At 39.0% G+C, this 26542-nt stretch overlaps 3 protein-coding genes and 1 pseudogene across 3 annotated transcripts; 3 read left to right on the top strand and 1 right to left on the bottom strand.

Moving 5' to 3' along the window:
• Window positions 1–533: 533 nt before the first annotated feature.
• Window positions 534–10244, top strand: LOC101314933 (annotated as a pseudogene).
• A 669-nt stretch (window positions 10245–10913) lies between these two features.
• Window positions 10914–15298, top strand: LOC101314644. Its single transcript, XM_004295938.1, has 3 exons — window positions 10914–11657; window positions 12773–13545; window positions 14118–15298. Exons 1-3 carry the CDS (start codon window positions 10914–10916, stop codon window positions 14728–14730), a joined length of 2130 nt encoding a protein of 709 aa, XP_004295986.1. The 3' UTR covers window positions 14731–15298.
• Window positions 15299–18846: 3548 nt separating this feature from the next.
• Window positions 18847–22929, top strand: LOC101299361. Its single transcript, XM_004294620.1, has 6 exons — window positions 18847–19334; window positions 19939–20133; window positions 20246–20485; window positions 20932–21149; window positions 21559–21813; window positions 22203–22929. The coding sequence occupies exons 1-6, from the start codon at window positions 18929–18931 to the stop codon at window positions 22476–22478; spliced, it is 1590 nt and encodes a 529-aa protein (XP_004294668.1). The 5' UTR covers window positions 18847–18928; the 3' UTR covers window positions 22479–22929.
• A 246-nt stretch (window positions 22930–23175) lies between these two features.
• On the bottom strand, window positions 23176–24632 carry LOC101314360 (F-box/FBD/LRR-repeat protein At5g22660-like). Its single transcript, XM_004295937.1, has 3 exons — window positions 23796–24632; window positions 23550–23684; window positions 23176–23454 (listed from the first exon to the last, which is right to left on the bottom strand). The coding sequence occupies exons 1-3, from the start codon at window positions 24630–24632 to the stop codon at window positions 23176–23178; spliced, it is 1251 nt and encodes a 416-aa protein (XP_004295985.1).
• Window positions 24633–26542: the final 1910 nt, after the last annotated feature.

Raw genomic sequence — 26542 nt, 5'->3', positions numbered from 1 at the left:
AGTTACAACTAGTAATAACCACAACAATTGATCAAGTTATTAAATATTTTAGGTACTGTGTACTCACATTCTTGTTCGAATTTTGTTAACATGGATTGTTGTTTAATCGTAATCTGTTATTGATAACCACAAATTAGTTGGCTTCGGCTGTTATACATATTTGTATGACATAGAACAAGTCGTGAGTCGCCCGATCGTATAACAATTTAAAATTCAAAACGATCGGATGATAATAAAAAAAAATCCTGAATTAGTCTATAAAACTAGTGACGTCGAGCACACAGTGACGTCGTTTTAGTGCAAACTGGTTTTTTCCGACGAAAGAAAGTAAAGATGACTACCATGGTTGTAGTCTTGGAGCTAGCTAGTGAGATTAGACAAGTCTCTACGTGTTGAAATCCAATCAACTCTGGTTTCCCAAGACCATCTCTGCCCTTCCTTCTCTGAGAAGCTAATGCTACTATTTTTGCTCTACTTCATTTCCCAAGAAGCGCGAAAAAGTCCATACCACACTGCTCTGCGAAACAGAAATCATGGACGATCGTGGAGACGCAGAAGACCTCCAGGCCATCCTGGCCGAGCAGCGTAGTGAGCTCTTGGCGGCCAAAACCCTAGACTCCGACCTCGGCATGGCCTTCAATCTTCAAATGAAAGAGGCCCTCACCGCCTCTCTGGCTCTCCAACCCTCCTCCAGTACTTCCCGCTCTCCGCCTCCGTCGCCGCCGTACGAGCCCAAGGACGAAGTCTTGGACCTCGCCGCAGCGTTCATGCTCGAAGACGTGGAGAGGTTTCCTCAGGAGTACGAGGACCACGAACGCAGCGTTTTGGAGGTGAAGAAGCTCAAGGCGGATCTCGACCGTCGTATTCACGACCAGAAGTTCGCGGTCGACGTCTCAAACTTGCCGGAGGAGTACTGGAGTGAGTACGGAGACGAATACGAAAGGCCGTACTGTACGGACGGGTCGTCGTCTTCGAAAGCTGAGGGTTTGAGATTGTATTGTAAGGGCTTGATCAGTGAAGAGATGATCAAGAACGTGAGTGGGATTGGGGTTGCGATCTGTGATCCTAGAGATAATCTGATTTTCGAGGCGAAGAAGAATCTAGAAGTGTTGATTGAGGGCGAGATTATGAGCAATGAGGCTGCGGAGCTGGAGGCTCTGTGTGAAGGGCTGAGTAAAGCTCTCACATTGGACTTGAAAAATGTCACCTTTTTCATTGATAACGACAAGCTTTACCAATATGTGAGTCTTAATTTTACCCTTTGTTGAATTTTTTTTTTACACTTTGTTCCTTATTACCTGTCTGGGCTAGTTATGGGTTTCAATGAAATGCTTGGTTTTAGGCTCCATCGGTTTTGGCTAATGAACTACGGATGAAATTGGAAGAGTATGACTGTATGAGATGTTCGATATAACGATTTCAATTGGACATTACTAATTAATTGGCAAATTTGTTGTTCTTGAATTCTTGGTTGAGCAATTCCATTGGTTAACTAGTTGAACTGCAAGGCAATAAAGCTTGAAGTGTAGTTGAGTAAATAATAGATGCATGGAAAATGTATTTTCACTCGAAGAACTCCTCAACATGATGATATTTTGAGAGTTAAATAAGTTCCTTGATTTGGAGCACTGCTAGTGCTTTGGGTGTTACTTTCAATTATATATGCAAAAGATGTATTGTCAATTTCCAAACAACTTGAATTTGGTACAGGTATATCTTGACAAACGTCCCTGCATCAAGACTACTTGAGTCCTTGGTTTCTTGCTAGCTATTAGTATTCAAATTCACTTTCACCAATGTATCATGTCCTGTGTATCTGTGTTCTGTAAGATATCGCATATGGATATGTCATGTTTGTATTTTATAAAATAAAACCTGCTCTGGATAACAGAGAACTTTTATTGTGCAACTGATATAAGAGGATTGCACTTCATGAATACAGGTTACAAACGAAGTGATTCCTGGGAACAGCAAGATTGCAGCATTAGTCAATCAAGTTGCTCTTCTACAAAGAAAATTTGAATCTTGCAGGCCTTCTCTTGTGGCACCTAGTGTAATAAAGTTTGCTTTTAAATTTGCAAGAGATGCTATAGTTTCTCAGATCAGCTGGTGTGTAAAAACTCACAGTGGCAAGAGTTTCAAGGAGACTTGTGCAATTTGTATTGAAGAAACTGATGTTGCTCGCATGTTTTCAATCGATGGTTGTCTGCACAGGTATTGCATTTCTTGTATGAAAAAACATGTGGAAGTAAAGTTGCTTAGTGGGATGTTGGCGCAGTGTCCACATGAAGCGTGTAATTCTGAGGTGAATATCGATAGCTATGAACAATTCTTGGCACCTAATATTGTTGCGGTTATGAGCCAGCGAATCAAGGAATCTTCTATTCCTGTTAGAGAGAGAGTATATTGACCTTACCCCAAGTGTTCTGCCTTAATGTCCAAAAAGGTCTTTGAATATACAAAAACGTCTTACGCTGGTGCCTTAGAATCTGCAGCTAGGAAATGCATGAAATGTCATTACTATTTTTGTTTTGAATGCATGGTTCCTTGGCATTACAAATTGAGCTGCGAAGAGTACAAAAATTCACATCCATTTCCCCTCAAAGAAGATCAACTACTGAATTCACTGGCTAGAAAAAAGCAGTGGCGCAACTGTAATAAGTGCAACCACATGGTTGAACTTGCACAAGGTTGTAACCACATTACTTGCAGGTGCTTTACTCTCTCTCTCTCTCATCCTATTTGACCTATATTTTGGTTGTCCTATGATCTTTGTCATTAGATACAGTTAGCTTATTTGTAGAGAGAAAAATTATCTTTTGGTTGGTTAGTGTTGGTGCAAAAAATTTCGGGAGAGAGATTACCCAACATAAATCACTCTCCTTTGATTCTTGAGAAGCCTTGGACGCATCCGTATTGCGATTGATCATGGGGAGAAGGTACCTGCAAAACAAATACACACTACGACGCTCAAGTCAATTTCAATTCAAGCAGGTACAATAAAAGAAATCGGTTCGATACTTATTACCGTTGTTATCCATAATTGTTCCTCCCCATTCTCCTCTTAAGCATGTGAATTTATAGCCCTTTTATTTCTTGGTCCTCACTTCTCGTTGTAGTGGGAGGAGCATGTTCTCCATGAACGATCATGTTTCACGTCATTTATCATGATAGTGTTCATCTTGGGCTTTGACCATCGATTGAGCCTAATTATTTAAGTGGGGGCCTAAGCCGAAATTTTATACCCCCACAATTGTGGGGGTATAACATACTGGTGAATGTTGCAGCTGTGGTGGAATTTTGTGTTTGCCTATGGGAATGTTTCGATTATTCAGGTATTCACTGGTGAACACAAGTTGACATTACAAATGCTTAAGATTGGGGCAGCATGTTTTGACAGAGTCGTAGCTAAACTCGTAACGGTATCTTGACAAGGGAGGTGAATGAAAAACTCTTATTTATGAATAAGAGTTATCGCATTATATTAAATTCGATCTTCATAATTATTTTGCTTATACCCATATCACATGATTTTTGATTTTAAGACCTCCTTTGAGGCATTCAATGATAATGATTCGTCTCCGGACATTAAAATGAAATCGCAGTCTAAGAGACAATAAATGAAACCGCAGTCCAAGAGACAGTAAATGAAATCGCAGTCCAAGAGACAGTAAATGATATCACAGTCCAAGAGACAGTAAATGAAATGCAGTCCAAGAGACATTAAATGATTCGTCCCCGGACGTTAAATGATTTGAAATTCTAAACATGATCAATGAATTCGGCTCTATGTTAGAGAAGAAGGTCTAGCAGGTTGAGTCGAATGCTATTTTTAATATGTTATGATGAATTGAGTGTGTCTCCTATATGCAAGTTCTGAACCATATTCAATAACTCAATTGGTTGGTGTTTAAGTTCTTGAAGGTATATATGAATTCATGTAGCATCTCAACTCCCTTTAGACAAGTTGGACCTTATTACTGATGGCATGAATCGATTTGTTTGTTTTGTATGAAAACAAAATTGGTACTCTTATACATGCAGTGCATTGTGTCTTGTATGATCTTTCATGTATTTTCTTTTAGATTGAAATATTTATGGTAAGTTCTGTGGCTTCCTAGCTATATGCATGATCTTTGATCAATCTACAAATATCTATTGATTAATTTGAATAGGTAGTCAAATAACGAGACTTGTCTTTTACTTGATCAAAGCATCTGTTCTTTTTCTTATCTTCTGCATCATAAACGTATGTTAACATGTATATATGTTTAGATCATGCACTGCCATTGATAATTTGATATCATAGATGAGAGTAATTATTGCTACTTGAGTGAGTTTCATACACACTTTAACATTAGCATGATATATGCATGTAGATCTAGGTCTTAAAAACTAAGTGCATATTGTTATCCATGATTATGGTTATGATCGATCTTTATAAATGATTCTATGTGTTTAGAACAATCTGTGTATGTATTTGATTTCATTACGATTGCTCAAATACCTGCAATTTTTGCAAAGCATATAGGTACCGATCCTGTAAACTCAATGTATAAAGTACTTTCAATGATAAAGTAGTATTAGTAAATGAGGTACTTGTTCTGTTACATATGTATGTTGGTATACTACAGACTGGGGTGGTGTTTTCTATGTACAGCTTTGTGTGACAATTGATTGAATATTTGAATGGTTTATGATCAATGGAGGCAACAACGAATGAGTCTTATCTGTCTTCTAATCTTCCAATTTCTCTAACCCATATCTTTAGTGGAATTTTGTGTTGGTTTCGATTTTTCAGCTATTCAATGCTAAAAGAAGATCGACACTACAAAAGCTTCAATTGGGGGCAATATCTTTTGAAGGCAAGTTAAAGTTATCGCATTATATAAAAATTTTGCTAATTATTTCGCTATTGCATATGACATGATTTTCGATTTGTGAGACATCCACGGAGGCATTAAAACACTAAAAGATACGCAGTCCACGAGACAGTAAATGATTTGAAATTCATGAGATATTCGTCCCTGGACGTTAAATGATTCGAAATTCATGAAACATGATATGATATTCTAATCATTTTAAAAGAGTTATTAAAAGCATGTAGTAGTTCCTATTTGTCCTCATATATACTAATGTTTGGTTTTTATGTGTTTTTCCTTCCCGCACTCGGAGCTCGTACGGAAAGGAAAAAGGGGGCATTGTGGGGGTATAAAATTTCGGCTTCGACCCCCATTTAATGAATTAGGCTCGATCGATGGTCAAAGGCCAAGATGAACACTATCATGATAAACAACGTGAAACATGATCGTTAATGGAGAACATGCTCCTCCCACTACTCCCACTACAACGAGAAGTGAGGACCAAGAAATAAAAGGTCTATAAATTCACACGCTTATGGAGAGGAAGGGAGGAGAATGGGGAGGAACAATTATGGATAACAACGGTAATAAGTATCGAACCTATTTCTTTTATTGTACCTGCTTCAATCGAAATTGACTTGGGCGTCGGAGTGTGTATTTGTTTTGCAGGTACCTCTTTCCCCTAGATTCACCGTCGTATGGATGCGTCCAAGGCTCCTCAAGAATCAAAGGAGTGAGATCTTTGTTGGGAAATCTCTCTTCTGAATTTTTTTGCATCAACAGTTGGCGCCGTCTGTGGGAATTGAACAAAAAGCCGCGAGATTATAGTAGAGGAGCCATGGACGCACACATCAAATTTAGGGCAAGAGTGTTGACATTCTATGCGGGACGTCGCTTGGTACCATCGACGCGTATATCAAGCTAGAATAGGGGCAGAACAAATTCCTTTAGAACGATAAGAAAACTCTTCCATACTACTGCTTTGAATTTCATTTACATAATTGAGTGTATACATAATTTTGTTGTGTCTGTATGAAAAGGAGAAGAGAATGATCACACAAGACACAAATAACCTGGCAGAACATCTGAGCAGGATATTATTGGTTGTGTGGTAGCTCGTCGCTGAACGCAGCTGACCAATAAGATTGTCAAACTGAAATTGAAATACTGGAATGATGTGATGCATGCAGCGATTTAATTGTATAACCCAAACGCGAAACGAGCCGAGGGAACGGAAGGGGAAGAAATTCAGCGTCCTTCCAGATAAGGGATTGGACCAATACAATTGCATGGTGAGAGAGGTGTTATCTTCAAAATGGTGACTTAATCTTCATCACAGGTTTGGCAGGTTAAGTGTAGTGTAATTTTTATATGGGGTATTGTGATTGTGTGTGTCTTTTATATGCAAGTTCTGGAGTTCTTAGAAGTATGAATTCATGTAGCATCTCGATTCCCTTTAGAGACAAGTTTAGACGTTACTACTCATGGCATGAATCAATTTGTTTCTTTTGTATGAAAACAAAATTGGTACTCTTATACATGCAGTGCATTGTGTGTTGTGTGTTGTGTGATCTTTCATGTATTTTCTTTTAGATTGTAATATTTATGGTAAATTCTGTGGCTTCCTAGCTATATGCATGATCTTTGATCAATCTACAAATATCTATTGATTAATTTGAATAGGTAGTCAAATAACGAGATTTGTCTTTTACTTGATCAAAGAATCTATTCTTTTGCATCAGAATCGTATGTTAACATGTATATGTGTTTAGATCATGCATTGCCATTCATATCATAGATAAGAGTAATTGCTACTTTGACATTAGAAATGCCACTCTTAGCATGATATATCAAACAAGTAGATCCAGGTCTTAAAAACTAAGTGCATATTGTTATCCATGATTATGCTTATGGTCGATCGATGTTTATAAATGATTCTATGTGTTTAGAACAATCTGTGTATGTATTTGATTTCATTATGATTGCTCAAATACTTGCAGTTTTTGCAAAACATATAAGTACCGATCATGTAAACTCAATGTATGAAGTACTTTCAACGATGAAGTAATATTAGTAAATGAGGTACTTCTTCTGTTACATATGTATGTTGGTATACTACTGACTCTTGTGGTGTTTTCTATGTACAGCTTTGTGTGACAATTGATTGAATATTTGAATGGTTTATGATCAATGGAGGCAACATCAAATGAGTCTCATCTGTCTTCTAATCTTCCAATTTCTCTAACCCATATCTTTAGTGGAATTTTGTGTTAGTATATGGCGTGGTTTCAATTTTTCAGCTATTCAATGCTAGAAGCAGATCGGCACTACAAAAGCTTCAATTGGGGGCAATATCTTTTGAAGGCAAGTTAAAGTTATGGCATTATATAAAGTTTGTCGTAATTATTTTGCTATTGCATATGACATGATTTTCGATTTGTGAGACCTCCACGGAGGCATTAAAACACTAAAAGATACGTAGTCCACGAGACAGTAAATGATTCAAAATTCATGAGATATTCGTCCCCGGACATTAAATGATTCGAAATTCACGAAACATTATATGATATTCTAATCATTCTCCAAGAGTTAGTAAAAACATGTAGTAGTTCCTATTTATCCTCATATACAAATGTTTGGTTTTTATGTGTTTTTCCTTCCCGCACTCGGAGCTCGTACGGAAAGGAAAAAAGGGGCATTGTGGGGGTATAAAATTTCGGCTTGGGCCCCCACTTAATGAATTAGGCCCAATCGATGGTCAAAGCCCAAGATGAACACTATTATGATAAATGACGTGAAACATGATCGTTCATGGAGAACATGCTCCTCCCACTACTCCCACTACAACGGGAAGTGAGGACCAAGAAATAAAAGGTCTATAAATTCACATGCTTAAGAGGAGAATGGGGAGGAACAATTATGGATAAGAACGGTAATAAATATCGAACCGATTTCTTTTATTGTACCTGCTTGAATCGAAATTGACTTGAGCGTCGGAGTGTGTATTTGTTTTGTAGGTACCTTCTCCCTATGATCAATCGCAATACGGATGCGTCCAAGGCTTCTCAAGAATCAAAGGAGAGTGATTTATGTTGGGTAATCTCTCTCCCGAAATTTTTTGCACCAACAGTTAGTGAGGAAACAACATGAAAACACAAGTATCATAAGACACTTAGGTCAGCTCAAGCTGCTGTTCGTTACAACTTGAATGTGAGAGTGAATCCGACTATCAATCTTACTGTTATAAGATTATGTTCTTATGTGTGAAATCCGCATTACCATCCAACCACCAGAAAGAGCTGATATATGCTGGTTAATATGCACATCCATTGTGATTTATGATTGTACTTGTTAGCAAACTTTGCCTATAAAAAGCTCCTGTCAGTGTCTCACCTTAGTTTCACTTGTTCTTTTCTGGAAGCTGCTATTTCACATTTGTTCCTAAACCAATGCTTGTGGTTTGTTATCATAGGTGTGGACATCAGTTCTGCTACACTTGTGGAGCTGAATGGAAGTACAAGAAACAAACATGTTCCTGCCCACTCTGGGATGAGCGCTTCATAATACATGAGCAGCCACATCCAGTGCTGCCCATTATACATGAGCAGCCACGTCAAGTGCAGCGTAATGTACCTGGGCTGCCACGACAAGTTTTACCAGGAAAAAGACAGTTATTTCAAAATGAACAGCCACGACAGGTACGACCACGACGATGATCAGGATTAGCCAACTTTTGTCAGATTTGTATGATCATGGTTATGCTACTAGCCAGTCAGCTTTTGCTTTCTTCTTTTGGATTTGTGTTGCGGAAATGGGGTAGATGAGCATAAGTTGTAATATGGCTCAGTTTTTGTTATCCGTTCATGAGGTGATAAATGCCCCTGTTTTTGTTAACTCTGGACACATTAGTAGGTTTTATGTATGTCCTCTTCAAAGGAAATGTATGATATTGTAATGGGAAATGAAAGTGAAAGTTTGTCAATGTCATCAGTAAGAGGTTAATGCATCAGCATTCAAGTACAAAATGTTGTATAGTGTATACATGACACTGATGGGAAAGCTAGAAGTGGAACATAACGGTAGGAACTACCAGATAGGGAAGTTGAGCAATTTATTTTCTATCGATTCTCAATATTTGAACATCAGTATGCAATAAATCACATGAAGAGGGAACATCTTTATATCTTTGCTTTCGCTGGAAAAAAGAAAAAAAGAATTCAAACAACCTTTCTTATCATTTTGATGAGAAAGCTTTCCTCTAACTAAGTTGCTATGGTTCACTTGAATTGAAGGAGAAACTGAAGTCCATTGGAGTCTGCTAACTTAGTTTTGTACGTAGAAGCTGCAATGTCCAGTCCCAAACAAACTGAAATTTGGGGAAATCAGTTAGTTCACCTGTTTCCAACTTCTGATTTAGACTTGCATTTTGCTGATTTCTCTTCTTTTCTGTGGCAACTGTTTTAAAGCATTTATATCTGCGAATTCCAAAATTCATTATTTTGGAACCGATGTGGTAATGTTAATCATACCAATTCGTTCTGCTGTACTTGTGAGCTGACTGGAAGAACAAGAAACCAACATGTTCCTGCGCAATCTGGGATGATCGCAGCATTATACGACAATGATAAGGAGGATTACCATTTCTATTGTCAGATGCAAGAGAAGTAGAGAATGTTGGAAGTATCGGAGAGAAATAGATCTCACATAAAGAAAAGTGACAAATAAAATATAACTTATAAGTAGATGGATCTTATCCAATTGTACCGAGACATTCTATGATTAAAACCCAACACCTTAAAGGTGGTTAAGTTAGGACAGTATCGGTACAATGTGATCCACAGACCACGCTTGTCACTTTAACATGGTATCAGAGCGGGTTCCTCTCCAATTCTCATGGGACCCGATTTGGGTTCATTCTCTCGTCCGGTCCGAGATTCTATTCTCCCGCCCAGTTCCGGCTTCTCATCTCACCATCGGAATGTCCCGATTGGATTGTCATCAAGGGACAATTGGTTCATACCGTCCCGATTCATTCCATGTGCTGACCTTGAGTCCAATTGTACCGAGACTTTTTGTGATTAAAACCCAACACCTTAAAAATGTGGTTAAGTAAAGGTGGTTAAAAATGTGGTTAAGTAAAGGTGGTTAAGTTGAGACAATATCGGTACAATGTGATCCACATGTCACGCTTGTCACTGTTTAATATGGTATCAGAGTGGGTTCCTCTCCAATTACTTCTCCAATTCTCATGGACCCGATTTGGGTTCATTCTCTTGTCCGGTCCGAGATTCTATTCTCCCGCTCAGTTCCGACTTCTCATCTCACCATTGGAATGTTCCGATTGGATTGTCACCAAGTGTCCCTTGGTTCGTTCTGTCCTGATTCATTCCACGTGTTGACCTTGAGTCAGGTTGCACGTGAGAGGGCGTGTTGGAAGTAATAGAGAGGAATAGATCTCACATCAGAAAATTGACAAATAAAATATAACTTATAAGTGGATGGATCTTATCCAATTGTACCAATGTCTTTTATGATTAAAACCTAGCTAACACCTTAAAAGTGGTTAAGTTGGGACAATATCAGTACAATGTGATTCACAAGCCACGCTTGTCACTGTTTAACAGAGAACAATTATACTACGAGAATGAAAATTCATTGATTTGTAGCAAAACTATAGACAACATATGAATGAACCTTATAACATAACATGTTTCCACTTGACTAACTCTTCCATTGCGGTTCATTTTCCTTCTTCTTCTTTTTTTGTTTTTTTCCCAGTTGCATACTTAAAACAAAAATATTACAACTTCACGAGTCGATCTCACAATCTCCTACCTACTAAGAGAAGATAAGAGATTATGCCGTTAGAGATTTAAACCAAATGGTACTAAACTCTGTCTCCTTTTATTTTATTTTTTGGAAATATTCCTTTTGTCTCTTTATTTATTTATTTACTTTTGAACAGGAGTATCTCTTTATTCTCTAGCACAAACCTCTCTCTCTTATTTCGTTTCGCTTTCACCCCGAAACCTCTCACTCTCTCTCTAAACCATGGCGGCGACCCCGGCGTACACAAACGACCTCCACACCATTCTCTCGGAGCAACCCCGAGAACTCATGGCCGCCAAAACCCTAGACTCCGACCTCGACATCGCCTTCTCTCTCCAAATGCAGGAAGCCATGACCGCCTCCCTCTCTCACCACCTCCCCTCCTCCTCTTCCCTCCCTCCTCCTCCTCCCCCTCCTCTGCCGCCCATCCACGACGAATACGACGACGTTCTCGACCTCGCCGCCGCGCTGATGCTCGAAGACATCGAGAAATTCGCGCAGGAATACCAAGACCACGAGCGCTCCCTCTTCGAAATCCGCAAGGCGAAAGAAGACCTCGACCGGCGAATTCACGACCAGAATTTCGCCGCCGAGGTCCGCAACGTCCCGGAGGACTACTGGAGCAAGTACGGTGATCACTACGAGAAGCCGTACTGCGGCGACGGCGCTTCGTCGTCGTCGGCGGTGGAGAGTGAGTGTTTGAGGCTGTATTGTAAGGGTTTGGTCGGGGAAGAGGTGGTTAGGGATTCGAAGGTGGTGGTGGCTGGGGCTGGGGTTGCGATTTGTGACCCGAGAGATAATCTGATTTTCGAGGCGAGGAAGAATCTGGAGGCGTTTGATGGTGGTGTGGTGAGGAGCAATGAGGCTGTGGAGCTTCAGGCTCTCATTGAAGGGCTTGAGACTGCTCTCACTCTTGAGTTGAAAACTTTGACTTTTTTCTGTGATGGTTATATGCTTTACCAATATGTGAGTTTTTAGCAACAAGTAAAGCTCTTTGTTTTATTCTGTGTTCTTGTTTTGCTAGCTAATTGTTTGTTTATTTATTTTTCGATGTCGATGTTCAATATAACTTCCTTGGTTTTCTAATCTTTGTTAATTTTGGTTTGGTTAGGATGTGATAAACTTGTGTAATTGGTAGGCTTGGATGTGGATTTGGAAAGTGGGTTTCGTAGTAGAACAAAGCCCTCATTATGAGCCAAAGATGTCATCTTTTTATTCTGTGGTGACCACATTTTTACCAATATGAGAGTTCTAGCATCATACGTCTTGAAAAATGTCAATCTTTTTCTGTCATTGTGTGTTCTTATTTTTCTGGCTGATTAGATGTTCACTAATTCACATGGAATTTTTCTTTCTTTTTTGAGAATTTTAGGTTTAATTTCTGTTCGATTGCTGCTCTGTAGTCCTTGCTACAATCTTTGGTGGCTTGGCCAGGGGAAGTAAATGTGTTTTTGGTTGGTTTAGAAGTTTGATAAGTTATGTAGGGAAAACACAATTCCAGAGGACAGCTATGAGAAGTGTGACGAAACGAATAACATCAGTCTGGTCTTCTTTCTTGGTTTTTGGTTGTTTTGTGGTTGGCTTCTGTTATTTGGTATTATGCCATTTACTGATGGCACCATTGAAGTTAGTTTTGTGCAGAGGCTGTAAGGTCCTCTCCATACAACTTGAAATTTTTGGGAGTCAATAATTATCTTAATAAAACTATTAACAAAATTTCAAAATTGCTCGGCTAATCATTTTCGAGTTTGCTGCCCCTTATTACTAGTAAATAACTAAATATAGGGTAGAATTTCAAATTTCACTTTCAGCAGTAAATATGGAGTAGAATTTCAAATTTCACTCTTAGCAATGCTGCAGTCATTAAGGTGTACTATCATGTTGTTGGAAGTTTATTAAGTTCAGGATGTATTGTTCTGTCATTGCAGTATGAATATGTGTGTGTGTGCTCGCGCGCGTGCTATTTCTATTCCACAGGATACACATGATATTTTAAACTTCTTGTTTCTGATTAAAAGCTGAGAAACTAAAACTCTTCTTTCATGTTGCTGATATAAAGGAGTTATTTCTCATAATTTCAGGTTACAGGCAGAGTGGTTCCTGGGAACAGCAAGATTGCCACATTAGTCAATCAACTGGGATGTATACGAAGAAAATTTGAATATTGCAGTCCTTCTCTTGTGGCACGTAGTGACATTAAATTTGCCTTTCAATTTGCAAGAGAGGCTATGGTTTCTCAAATCACCTGGCCTGCAGAAACTAGCAATGGAAAATCTTTGAAGGAGACTTGCGTAATTTGTTTTGAGGACACTAATGTTGGTCAAATGTTTTCGATTGATGGTTGTCTGCACAGGTACTGCTTTTCTTGTATGAAACAGCATGTAGAAGTTAAGTTGCTTAATGGGCAGGTGGCACAGTGCCCTCATGAAGGCTGTAATACTGAGGTCAGTATTGACAGTTGCACACAATTCTTGGCACCTATATTAGTTGAGGTTATGAGCCAAAGAATCAAGGAATCTTCTATTCCTGTCACAGAGAAAGTTTATTGCCCAAATCCCAGGTGTTCTGCATTGATGTCCAAATCGGAAGTCTTACAATATACAAGCAACTTTTATGCTGGTGCTGAACAATCTGGAGCCAGAAGATGCATGAAATGTCATTCCTATTTTTGTATCAATTGCAAGGTCCCTTGGCATTCCAATATGACTTGCTATGATTACAAAAGATCAAATCCCTATCCCGGTCAAGAAGATCAGTTGCTGAAATCTTTGGCTACAAAGAAACACTGGCGCCAGTGTGTTAAGTGCAAGAATATGGTTGAACTTGCAGAAGGTTGTTACCACATTACTTGCAGGTGATTTACTAACCTCCCCTTCTCTCCTAATTTTTTATTTGACTTTTGTCTTTTTCTTACCTCTATATTATTGACTTATTATTGTCATCTTTCGTGAAGCCTTAAAACTAGTACTCATATGTGTTCACTGTTCAGTAAAGCAATCAAATTCCATATACACCCAATTATAGCAAGATGATCTAGGTAGCTCATATTAACAACTTGAGTGCAAGAGTGGATATAGCTAATGAATGTAGCAAAAAAATTCCTGAGTTATTATATATGAGTACAGGGTCACCACCCAATCATGTTGACATTCTGATTTTTGGTTTTGTTGTATCCTGATTATATCCATACAATCACGTGTACCCCATCTAACTTTTGTGCTCTTTGCCTCTAGTAATTATATATTTTCTTGATTGCTGCAGCACATTTTTCTTCTTTTGACTTGTATCTAAGAAACGAAGTGGTTACCCTACAAGATAAGAAAATTGTTCAAGTGTTTATGTATTCGCTGCTGCCGCCTGCACTTTCAACTTTATACCAAGTTACTAATTCTTGTGGTTTGTCCTGTACTTGCATTGTCTTTGTAGATGTGGATATGAGTTCTGCTATACTTGTGGGGCTGAATGGAAGAACAAGAAACCAACATGTTCCTGCCCAATCTGGGATTTGCGCAACATCATACGCGAAGAGCCACAACAAGTCCGGCCCATTATACGTGAGCAACCACGGCAAGTGCCGCAACAAGTGCAGCAGCCCATCAGACACGATCACGAACGACAAGGACAGCCCATTAGACATGAACAACCACAAAGATTTCAAGTGCAACTGCCCATTATGCCCCAACAAGTACAGCATGCCATACATGAACAGCCACGACAAGGACTGCCTGGACGTGTGCAACTGCAGCCCAATATACATCAGCAGCAACGACGTGGACAGCCTGTTATACATGATCAGGCACGACGTGGACAGCCTGTTAGACGTGAACAGCCACGACACGTACAGCAACAACAGGATTATAACTACAATGAACAGCCACGACATGGACAGCCTGTTAGACGTGAACAGCCACGACACGTACAGCAACGACAGGATTATAACCACTATGGACAGCCACGTCCGGTACAGCAACAACAGGATTATTACTATGAACAGCCACGACAGGTACGGCGACAAGACGATTACGACTACTATGACTAGTGTATCATGCTAAAAGAGATTCAGGCTGATATTCTTGTGCAGTCTTCTTTTCTTTGGTTTCTTCAAAATTATTAGTGTTAGAGCAGCGGGAATGACTGAACATGAGACAAAGTCATTTGGCCCATTGTGTTTTGAGTGCCTTCGTGGATGCACTTAAGTTTGAATGAGGAAGCACTTTTGCTATGAGGAAAGAAACTATTCCATGAAGGTGTACTAAATGCAGCATTGCAGCATGTAGGATTCTTGCGAACGTAAGAAGGGAATTTACTGTCATATTATTGCCTATTTGCCATAGTTTCTGTTGGATTGAAGCATGCTTGAGAAATCTGTTCCTTTGGTGATGAGTCCCTTTTGTAGACATGAATAGACCAGCTAGGCTACTCCATGAAGTTATGTCATCCCCGAACATGGTCCTCTGAACTGAACAATATATTCTTTCATACTCTCAAAGATTAATTATATATACGCGCGTACATTTGTTCTAACCTGTTTCATTCCAACATTCAGATGGATATTGGCATTAAAAAAAAAAAAGGTGTACATCAAATTCTGATGAACCAGTTGGACCAAAATATTGTTATAAAATCTTTTCTGCAAAATCATGTATATGAAAACATACTAGTAGTGTGTAGATTGTAGAGGAAAACAGAGAAATACGTGATCTTTCGGCTTCTGTACCAACCAAACAAGGTGCTCTTCTATTTTGTAGCATGGAACAGAGTATTCAGAGAAGCATGATTCTGGGGAAGTAACAAGGAAAAATAAGTTTGTCACCTCTAGAATTCTCATTTGTCGCCAGTTGAAGATCTACTTAAGATCAACCAAGATGGACCTCACTAGTCCCTGCTGCAATCTCAGAGTTTGGCATCTCAAAGGAGACGGCCAGTAGAATATTCATTTACATAGCCATTACCACCTAAGCATTGTATAGCCTGCAAGGTTCAAACTTGTCGTGGAAACATCCATACAAGTAAAGATAACATATGTTCTTCCTAGGCTTTTCTTTATTTTATTTTTTTTCCAATTGCAAGAATCTTTATACAGATCCTAGTTCTCATTATATAAACCTCTTAGCAACACCATGCAAATGGAGATCATGAACTTCAACATGGGGGAATTCAAGCAATGTGCAATATGCAAGCTTAGTTGCATTCCCGAATGAGGTTTGAGTTTGAATAGAAAAATTACTTGGTTTCAAAAGTAGAGATAGAATGGAATTAGAGCAGAATCTTTTACCTGCAAAGCAACATGTGTGGCTCTTTCCGCGGTAAATAGTATAACTCCAGCACAGTCCTGAAAGGTTTATTCAGAGGTTATGGTTTGCAAAGAATATATTTTTGCCAAATGCTAACGAGAAAAAGAAACAGAATCAGTAAGCAAAAGCACCTCTGGGCCAACTCTTCCATTGTCAAAGATATGTAATACAACAAAAGTTGTCACAAGTACGTGCAATAGTTTCATCTTTCCTTCTGCTACTAGAAATGCTTCATTGATTCAAATAACTTAATAATGAAACAACACTAGCAAGCAACAAACTGTGATGTACTTTCTATTTAGACAATAAACGAAAGTTCTATTTCAATGTGCAAATTCATATCATAATGAAATTTTTCAACAATGGCAGAAAAGAGGTATCTACTTTATCACGAGACAATACCAATTCCACTGTTGATGAATCTGCAGAGAAACCTCTCTTCTTCATTTGTTGAACGAGTTTCACAGCCCGCAATGTTTCATTGTTATTAATCAACCCTCGTACAATCACCTGGAGGACAGCCTTTCTCTTCCGTTTCCTTAAGCAACTCTTCTGCTTCGTTACAATGTCCACTATGTATGACAGGGTCCCTTAATCAATATGTTATATGTACGGGCATTAGGTTGAAGTCGCTTGGATGATAAACTACAGATTCAACATCTCCAGCTAGGAACAAACCCTCCATAAGAATATTTTGATCCAACTTGTTGTCCATCTCTCTAACCAATTCAATTGCCATTGATAGCTGTTGGTTTTTACATAGGCCATCTAGTAAAATAGCATAAGCTTGCATATCGGAGAACAACTTCTTTGCACTTTGTATCCTCCCGACTTTGAAGAAACATACACAAGAGTGCTATAAGTGAAACCATGGAACCAATCCCATGTGAGACATTTCTTGGAAAAAATGCCATTTCTTGGAAAAAATGCACTGCCTCATCGATTTTGTTCTGTTTACAGAGAGCGTATTCAGCGCATCCGGGTGCGCTGTATAATTTTCGCTGTTTACAATATCCGTTTATCATTCTGCTATAATTGTGAACATTAACCATAGACCCGTCACTAACCATCCGATCAAAGACTACTTTTGCGGCTTTGCCTTGTCTATTTATCCACGCAAACAATAACCATCCATAAAATGCAGAGTATGGCTTATAACTTTATATTTTTGGAATTGCATGAAATGTTTTACCGAACATATTTTTCATCTTATCTTAATTATTAGAGAATATGACATACTATTACCGCTCCAACAGTTGTGATTATGAAAATTTAATCATACACAGTAACATAAGGAAAATTCACTTATGTGGATAAAATCATATGAGTTGTGTCACGTCCAACTTTATATTTTTGGAATTGCATGAAATGACAGGCCAGCCGTTTGGTGTGTGGCTTGCTTTTTTCTTCTTCTTCTTCTTGTCGAATTATTATTACTCAATCCATCTGGTTAAGAAATTAATGGAAATGTCAAAGAGATATAAAAAGGTAGGCACCAACTTTGGCATTGTAAGTGAAACATATTAGTTGGAGTGACTCATGGACATGTCGATGTAGGTGTGATTCTTGTAATCTTGTTCCAGCTTGTGGTTGTGGTGTTTGAGGCAATTATACATCAATTATACAGTAATCAGGACCACCATTATAATCATTGAGTCCACCGAAAAGGTGTCATCATTTTGTTCGCAATATCATTTTTGTTCATGCACTACGCCACTAGTGAACACAAATGATTCCACAATATGATCGAGTTAGTGTACCACAATATCTTTAAATTGTGATGTTTCTCGTAATCACATATGATAATCGATTTTCTAACAACATTATTGTACAAAACAAGAGAAACGTAAAACTAGTGATTTGAGATTTAAACTAGACATTATGTTGTTAATTGGGTTTTCATCGAATGGTTACTATGTGGCATGTCCTAATCCTACATTACTAAATAGGCAAAATCGGCTATATAGAGGCAAGTTGCGAGAGTGTAAGGCCTTTTGCAAGCGGTAGGTGCTATTATGTCTTATTGGAACTTGTGGGAGTTGTGGCTATGTTTAGGAGTTACATGCAAAGCTAAACTACTTTGCCTTTATGATCGGCAGACAAAGCAAAGCTAAGCTACTTTAAAGATCAAAAAGTCACATTTATATGACATAATAACTTTATCTCTCTCCCATCTTAGTCTATCTTCTTTTTCTCAACCAACAAGTCGATGAAGGAAAAGAAAAAAAAAAAAACGATAAACAACTAAGAAACTAAACCTACCGAATAAATATGATCTCACTCTTCATACAGTCATACCATAGATTCATTGCCCACTCTATCATCAATTTCCTATCACCTTCAATTTAGTCCGGCCTAATTCTAAGTCGACGGAGGCGAAGATGGGCGGTGGAAGATGTCAAGACCCTCTAGTATAGAATTAAAAAGAATAAAAAATTCCATTAGAAAATTAAAATTAAATATTAAAAATATTATTCCATCACCAAGCAGCGCGGCCCAGCTGCTGAGATTAAAACGAGAAAGACAGAGTCGTTAGTACGCAACAACCGCCACTTCCACCATCAGTCCATCACTACCGCCTGACGCGACGGTGACGCCACTCCCTCCTCTACGTGGCCAAATCCACACCGACTCTCCCCCGTGCCGGTCCCACCCCCACAACTCCCACTCCTCCCTGGCTCCGTGTACCCACCGGCACCAGATCCCACGCAATAAACTTAATATTAAAAAAATATAAAAAGTATTTAAAAAAATTGAAAAAAAAAAACGAAATGCCACTGCAAGAAATCAAAAAGGGCAACAACCACTCTTCTTCTTCCTCACTCCCACTTTTCCCATCCCTTTCCTTTTCACCTTTTTTTCTCCAAGACCCCAATGTAATCAAAACCACTCGCTCCCTTTTCCAGTTTCCCCTCTCTCTCTTTTCCCTTTGATTTCCGGTCAATGTGGGAGTCAAACTCGGAGCCGCCGTTCACCGCGGGCCGGGCCCGGCCCTGGCGACCCGAGGATCTTCTCAACGGTCACGTCTCGGCGTCGTACGGCGGCGTTGCGGTGGACTCGAGCGTCAATGCGATTAAGCCGGAGGGAGTCGGCGAGCACGTGAGGGAGTTCGCGGCGGCGGCGGCGGAGATGGCGGTGGAGTTCGGGAAGGGGTGTAGGGATATTGCGAGGCAGAGCTTGGGGAATCGGGACTCGGTGGTTGTGCGAAGCTTCCAGAAGGTGAAGGAGACGTATTTCGGGAAGAGAGTGACGAGGAAGCTGAGGTTTATGAATGAGTATTTGCCGGAGGATAAGGAGCCGGTTCATGCTTGGTCGGTGATTCTGTTCGTCGCCGTTTTGGCTTTTGCAGGTGCGTCGCTGTGTGTTGTTTCGTTGTTGATCAAATGTAGGAGGAGAAGATCAGTTCATAGATTGTGCTCTGTTTGGTTGCTGAGAATTTCCAGTTTTGTATAATTTTCCTTTTGTTGTTTGACTATGCTTAAAAGTTTGGATTTTTGGTTAATTTGGGGATTTTGTGACATGATTTTTTGGCCGGAAAGTTTTTTGCCGGAGAAATATTTGCCGGAAAGTATTTGATATAGTTTCTAAAAGTTTTGTTCGGTTTGGTCGAAAAAGTAGGAAAGCATCAGAATTTTGTGGAAATCCTGGAAAAGTTCTGGTTGGAATAAACTTTGACTTTCTGTAGTGGAAAGTTACTATTGATCACTTCAACTCCGGTACAGAAATTTTGATGATAACAGTTCTAACTTGAAATGCAATTATTTTCTCTGTTTGATTGCATGCTTGTGAATATGAGTTATACACTGATTGAGAATTAGCAAAGGGGAATTAAGTTTAGAGTATATGCGCCTGTTAATCTGATGATTCAGGGGCTCCTTCTCTTAATTTGCTTCTCCTTTGGTTGTTTGGGTCTATTATTGTGCTTTTTGCTGACATGGCTTACAAAATTCCAGCACTGATTGTGAATATGGAAACTACTCCTACCACTCCAAATGTAGTGAAGAAGGTGTACATACATCCTCCTAGTGCTGCCCGCGTGATGCTTCCAGATGGTAGATACATTGCATATAAGGAGCAGGGAGTTCCGGCTGACAATGCTAGATTCTCAATTATTTCTCCACATTCTTTCCTTTCCTCCAGGCTTGCAGGTGCGACGTTCTTTTTTATGGCTAAACCTACAGATAATGCATCTACTTTTGCTGTTCTTGTTTATTTTAGGCATGCATTTTCTTGATTTTGTATCTTGTTTTTCAAAATTAGGAATACCGGGACTTAAGGCTTCACTATTGGAAGAGTTTGGTGTTCGCTTATTGACATATGATCTTCCTGGATTTGGAGAGAGTGATCCTCATCCTGATAGGAACCTTGAAACTTCAGCAATGGATATGTTGCTCTTAGCTGATGCTGTTGGTGTTAATCACAAGTTTTGGGTTGTTGGATACTCTAGTGGAAGCATGCATGCCTGGGCAGCACTCAGATACATTCCTGATAGACTTGCAGGTATGATGTCTCCTACACTTCTATGATTTGTGAAAGGTTCTCCCATGCAGTGATAAGGTTTCCAGAAGTGGAACAGATACAGCATTTCCAAAGGAATTTTGTTCTGTTATTGGGTACTGTATGTTATGGTACATTGTGATACTAATAATCATCTCTCTGCTATTTCCCTGAAGTTTCTGATGTTCATGTTACTTACCTGAAAAGTCTTTTTCATGGGTTAGTCTTCGCCAGAATCTGCAACCGACATGTTATTGTCATTATGGATGCCAAGTCTTTAATGAGGCCTGATAAAATATGTTTATTAAAGTTGCAGATGAGTTCAACAACATTTTCTATTAGTTTCTCATTTATGATAAAATTTTCTTCTGAGGAAATTAGGATGTCTGCCATATATTTTTTTTTTTCCAGTAATATCTTCTCATGATCCTGACTGATCTAATTTGCAGGTGCTGCCATGATGGCTCCAATGGTTAATCCATACGATTCAATCATGAACAGGGAAGAGAGACGTAGAACCTGGAAACAGTGGACAAGAAAGAGGCAACTCTTTTACTTTCTAGCCAGGAGGTTTCCCAGATTTCTGGCTTACTTCTACCACCGGAGTTTCTTATCTGGAAAGCATGGACAAATTGAGAAATGGCTGTCGTTGTCACTTGGAAAGAGGGTAAGAATTGTTATTGCTGTTTGTAAACATTTGCGAATTTGAACTTAAGTTTCAACTATTACAACCATGCATACTTTTTTTTATATTTAACATTGTATGTGAATAGAACGTCTTATTATGGGGGATCTCCTATTATAAATTAGCTATAATGCAGAAAAAATTTCATAGATATTCAAATGCCACGGTATGGTATTATATTAAAATTGTACTGAGACAGCTTTTTTAGCTGTTTGTTCCTATCCTTTAAAATTTTTCTCCTAGTGATTCAACTGGGATACTGTTCCTTGTGAGTAGGGTGGTTCTATCATACTACTTTTGTAGTTCACTTCTTTTCTGTTTGTTTTACATTTGTAATTCCTGGATTACCATGATGATACTTATATGAGAATCCTTTGTCAACTTGTACCAGGACAAGGCTTTAATAGAGGATCCAATCTATGAAGAATTCTGGCAAAGGGATGTTGAAGAGTCCATTAGGCAGGGAAGTGCAAAACCGTTTGTGGAAGAAGCTGTTCTGCAAGTGTCGAATTGGGGTTTCAGCCTTGCGGACCTCAAATTGCAGAAGAAGCAACAAGGGAAAGGAATGCTCAATTGGCTCAAGTCTGTGCTCAGTGCAGCTCAGGAGGAATATATCGGCTTCCTTGGACCAATACACATCTGGCAGGTCAGAAGCTTCTCTATCTTATTGTGTATTTGTAACAGCCAACCAATAACCTACTTATAAAGTTGCACTATTTTCCTCAAAGACTAAGTTACATGTTTAGTAGATAACAACAAGATCAATGATTAGACAGGGTAATTGAATTGCTTTACGTCATGAAAATATGAAGTCATGAACTTTCTAAAGAACAACTATTGATAACTTTGTAAAGAAATTACTTCTGCTAGAAGAATGTGGATGGAATACGGTAACATACTTGTTAAATTATATTGCTGGTGGTTCTTATCTTGTAACAATAACAATAATGAATCTCAACACAGTAATCAGCTTCAGTTATTTGGAGGTGTCAATCTTTCTGCAAGTAAACTTACTTGAGATCACTTTACTAACAGGGGATGGATGATAAGGTGGCACCACCTTCAATGACTGATTTTGTGCACAGGATTTTACCAGGAGCTGCTGTACATAAGCTCCCCTACGAGGGCCATTTCACCTATATCTACTTTTGTGAAGAATGCCATAGACAGATATTCACTACACTTTTTGGAACACCACAAGGGCCAATCAACGTGACCACAGAAGTTGACCCAAGTCCTCTCCAAGTTGATACCGAAGAACAGGAGGAGATGACACTCGATAATTCGGTTCTGGCACAAGCTGAAACATGATTGTCTAGTTCTATAGTGCAGAGAAGAACGGTGTATAGACCATAGGTGCTCTATCACACATAGTGGGTTAACAAAAAGGGGAAAATGAAGAAGAAGAATAGTATGAAGGAACAACTTCAACGTAGTGGCTCTCTGGTTTTAAACTTGACTTTTTTATGATGTTCTAGTTGGGATATATAGCATGTTTTGGCCAGTAAAGAATGTATAGAAAGATATTACAAAATTTCTGTTTTTTTTGTTGGCCAGCAGCAGTATAGTTTATACTAGATTTTAGAAACCCACGGGCGTGAAAATTAGTAATTATTCTGATTTCTGAAGTCATGTTAGGAAAGCTTTAAGACGTTGTGGGGGTCAAAGATTTACTGTTGATGCCTTCTATCAATCTATCGTATACTTTCATTTCATGTATTGTTATTTGCTTTGATAAAAGAAGGTTTCACCATACATGAAAGCTCATTCTCATTCATATTTCTTACATTTCCATATTGCTGCAAATTTAAAGGTAATCCGAACAAAAGAAACAAGGAGACCCTTTATTCTCCTTCATTTATAAGGTATGTTGGCATCGTTGATGAAAAATTCCATCTAAACCAACTTTTCTCATACTATCATGACCACGAATCTGATTGACGTACCACAAAAATTAGGGATGTTTTACACTCAAAACAAAATCTTCTAAAAGCGATCCATATAAGATCTAAAATTGCATCTCCCTAAATTCCAATTGACAAGTCATTGCCCTCTTAAAGGTCAAAAGATCTTTGCATGACTCTTCCTCCTCTGAAATACATGTATAAATTGTCATTTTATTCAAATGACAACCATTCAATAACATGTACTCTGCTACTTGACTTTCAACTTGTAGACCCTTGAATCCTCTTATGGAGATTGTCTTGAGATTTGATGACAAACAGTCAGGCACAAGCTCAGGTGGAGTCCATTGAAGTTCTGGATCATCTTTCTCGCCTTCGGTTCCCTAAGGATAAAATAAGAGTTCAGGAAACTAGAATTCACTTTAAGAAAATGTGGTAAATAATAAAGTATAATTGTACACGAACAAATCTTACTTACATCTTCCAACACAATATCTAGATCTTCCAGATTGGGTGTTTTGTGCAGCAGCGCTGTTAGAAACTCGCAGGTATTACGATAACGGAGAACCAGCCTCAATTGGTTCAAATTACCAAAAACAGGGAGATGTGAAACCTGTGGAAATTAAATTAGTGAAAGTGGTGACCACACATACAGCCATCCAGAAATTAGAAAACTACTAATATATAGCAATAAAGATTAAAGAGTTATTATATGCTAGATTACCTCGAATGGTTGATTTGAAAGAGAGAGGCATTTAACATTAGATATTCCAGTCAGAAGCTGATATGCATGGTCTGGTAAGAAAGACCAATCTTCTTCAGCACGGGATTTGAAAGCAATACTAGCATGGACTACGGATTTTGGGTTCTCTAAAATATAATTTGACAAAGGAATCTGTATAACTTCAAGCTCTTCAAGCTTTGGGGCATCGACGCAAAAACTGTCGTGCTCTTGGGTTCTATGATAATGCTTTTTCTTACGTTCCATACTCAATTTCAACGTCTTCAATTCTGGTGTAGAAACTTTGGCATTGATATAGGTTTTGTAATCGCGCGTGAGCTGTACATGTATGCTCATATCTTCGAGCACAGGGAGGCTCATATCTTCGAGCACAGGGAGGTAGGAAAGTATATTTCCCAGGCTCTCATAAGGATCTGTGACTGTGAGATGGAAGATTTTGAGACTTGGGAAACACCCTGTTGTAGGAGGTTCAGGAATTTCTATACCTTGATCTATCCACAGTTTCAAAACCTTGAGGGTTTTGCACCAGAAAATGCTTCGAGGTAGACCAGAAAATGCTTCAGTTGCTTCAACAATTTTAAGATCAAGTTCAACAACATTGCGCCAGACGGCAGCAGAAACCCAATCATTCAATTGAGCAGAAACATCTCCCGAATTAGAATCATCAGGGGGAGTGGTATATCTAAGACGAAATTTTTCAATGTCGACTGATGAAGACAGACGTAGGAAAACAAATTGTACAAAACTATCAAAATGCGATCTATAATCAAACCTCTCTCTGTCTGTGTCAAAGTCTAGATGGCGAACAAAGGTCCACATCTTGTTCCATCTTTTAGACAAAAAAGTGGTCAATAAGGCAGATATTGTTGGCAGAAAACAAAGTATGCGAAGAATAAGTTCATCCGGCAATTCACTAATCATATCTTCACCATGTCGTGGGCAGTTGATCGGAATCGATGTAGAGGGTGGTTTTGGATATGAATTTTGCTCTCGGTAAAATTGATAAAGATAAGGAGGGCCGGCAGATGGCCTTTCGTACTGTCTGACCCTAGTTTTAGGGTTCCAGAAATATAGCAAACCTCTGGGAAGATGGATCAGGCACTGCCATGGTCTGGGAAGCGTGGGGTCATCAACCCGTATGATTGACTGCTGCCATGGTTCGACCATCTTTGGCGGTGAGACTTGGTACTGATGGGGATCACCGCAGAAGTAAAACAGCCGACTCCAAACCTAGAGCTAGTAACCTTTTATTAAGCATAGTTTTATATATAGCTAGGGAAAACTGTGTAACTATATAGCTAGGGCAAACTGTGTAACCGTGGGCCTAGAAAACGGTATGGGTATAAAGGAACGCGCCTCACGCGCTAGGGTTTCTTCGATTTCTTCGTTCTCTGGCTTGTTCGGGAGTCTTTGATCCAATTCTTTGGATCGCTTGGGCAGTTAGGTGGCATGCTCTTTGGCCGGGCTTCGATTTACGGAACTGCTATTTTAAAGTCGCGATGGCGTTGCGGATTTGGGAAAAGTTGCGAGCATGGAATTTTCAAGGCCGACCTCTCGTGGAATTGCTCGAGTCACAGTGGTCTCTCAAGTCTATGATGCGACATCATTCTGGCCTCCGTTCTTCCTTCATCAGATTTGAATCTGATTGTGTTCTTAGTGTCGGACTCCGACCGATGGTCGAGGTACGTGTCCTTGTTAATCCTACCTAGGTATGCTTCTGCCTTCCCCTTCTCACATTTGTTAATTGGACTTTATCTTTTCATATTCTGAGAATCTGTTTGCTTTATCCATTTGAGAATTGAGAGTTGGGTTTATGGGCTAGTTTGCTCTAGAAGGTTTGGGTGTTCTCTTCCACTTTATATAAATTGCTTTAGATTTGATGGTAGGGATTGTGAGGTGAGCATTTTTCTACTGTTGTCAATTTTAAAGATTCCCTCGAGGGCATCGTCAACATGGAGGCTGAGAATACTGTTTCTGATAATGCTGCTGGGATTAACAATATGGATACTAGTGATGACAATGACCTTTTTATGTATGTTTTTAATGAGAATGCTAATATATATGGAATAGCCAGGGTAGTTCCTGTTCTGGTTTCCTAGTTCAGGTGAAGCATCTGTCTGCTTCTCTGAGACTGATGGTTTTTAGAAGGTAAGGTAGTTAGTGTTTAGGCCAAAGAGTGTTTAGAAAATGGAAGATTTGGATTAGAGGAGGTGTGCAACAGAGGAGATTTAGTTGTTGTAGAAAAACAGAGTTTGTATTGATAGCTTAGTTGATTACATCATGATACAAGCTTTGATACATATTTATACTAGATTATATTTAATTACATTTAATCTAGATTTTTCTACAACCATACATGATCACTAGAGATAAGTTCTAGATTAAACTAGATAATCTTAAATATAGTCTAGAGAGACTAGTGCGCATTACTGTTTAACACTCCTCCTTAATGCGCATTGGTGCTACTCCAAGCATGCTTCGCAGTATTTCAAATCTTGTTCTTGCGAGTGCCTTAGTGAAGATGTCGGCTAGCTGTAATTCTGTCTTGCAGTAGTGGAGCTCAATTTCTTTGTTTGTTGAAGCTTCTCTCAAGAAGTGATGCTTGATCTTGATATGCTTCGTTTTGTTATGACATACCGGATTCTTCGCCATTGCAATTGCAGATTTGTTGTCACTGAAGATTCTTGTGGCATTTTCTTGTTTCTCTCCCATGTCTTCAAAGATTCTTC

The sequence above is a fragment of the Fragaria vesca genome, linkage group LG3 (assembly GCF_000184155.1).
Source record: "Fragaria vesca subsp. vesca linkage group LG3, FraVesHawaii_1.0, whole genome shotgun sequence".
Classification (NCBI taxonomy): domain Eukaryota; kingdom Viridiplantae; phylum Streptophyta; class Magnoliopsida; order Rosales; family Rosaceae; genus Fragaria; species Fragaria vesca.
This window is presented reverse-complemented; position numbering and strand designations above follow the sequence as displayed.

Bases quoted from the DNA above. Each gene is read 5' to 3' on its own strand.
- LOC101314644 (XM_004295938.1), top strand. From the start codon at position 10,914: ATGGCGGCGACCCCGGCGTACACAAACGACCTCCACACCATTCTCTCG. The intron at 11,658-12,772 runs GTGAGTTTTTAG...TCATAATTTCAG, and splicing joins GTTATATGCTTTACCAATAT to GTTACAGGCAGAGTGGTTCC. The intron at 13,546-14,117 runs GTGATTTACTAA...TTGTCTTTGTAG, and splicing joins TGTTACCACATTACTTGCAG to ATGTGGATATGAGTTCTGCT.
- LOC101299361 (XM_004294620.1), top strand. From the start codon at position 18,929: ATGTGGGAGTCAAACTCGGAGCCGCCGTTCACCGCGGGCCGGGCCCGG. The intron at 19,335-19,938 runs GTGCGTCGCTGT...ACAAAATTCCAG, and splicing joins CGCCGTTTTGGCTTTTGCAG to CACTGATTGTGAATATGGAA. The intron at 21,150-21,558 runs GTAAGAATTGTT...AACTTGTACCAG, and splicing joins CGTTGTCACTTGGAAAGAGG to GACAAGGCTTTAATAGAGGA.
- LOC101314360 (XM_004295937.1), bottom strand. From the start codon at position 24,632: ATGTGGACCTTTGTTCGCCATCTAGACTTTGACACAGACAGAGAGAGG. The intron at 23,685-23,795 runs GTAATCTAGCAT...TAATTTCCACAG, and splicing joins TTTCAAATCAACCATTCGAG to GTTTCACATCTCCCTGTTTT. The intron at 23,455-23,549 runs GTAAGTAAGATT...TTTTATCCTTAG, and splicing joins TAGATATTGTGTTGGAAGAT to GGAACCGAAGGCGAGAAAGA.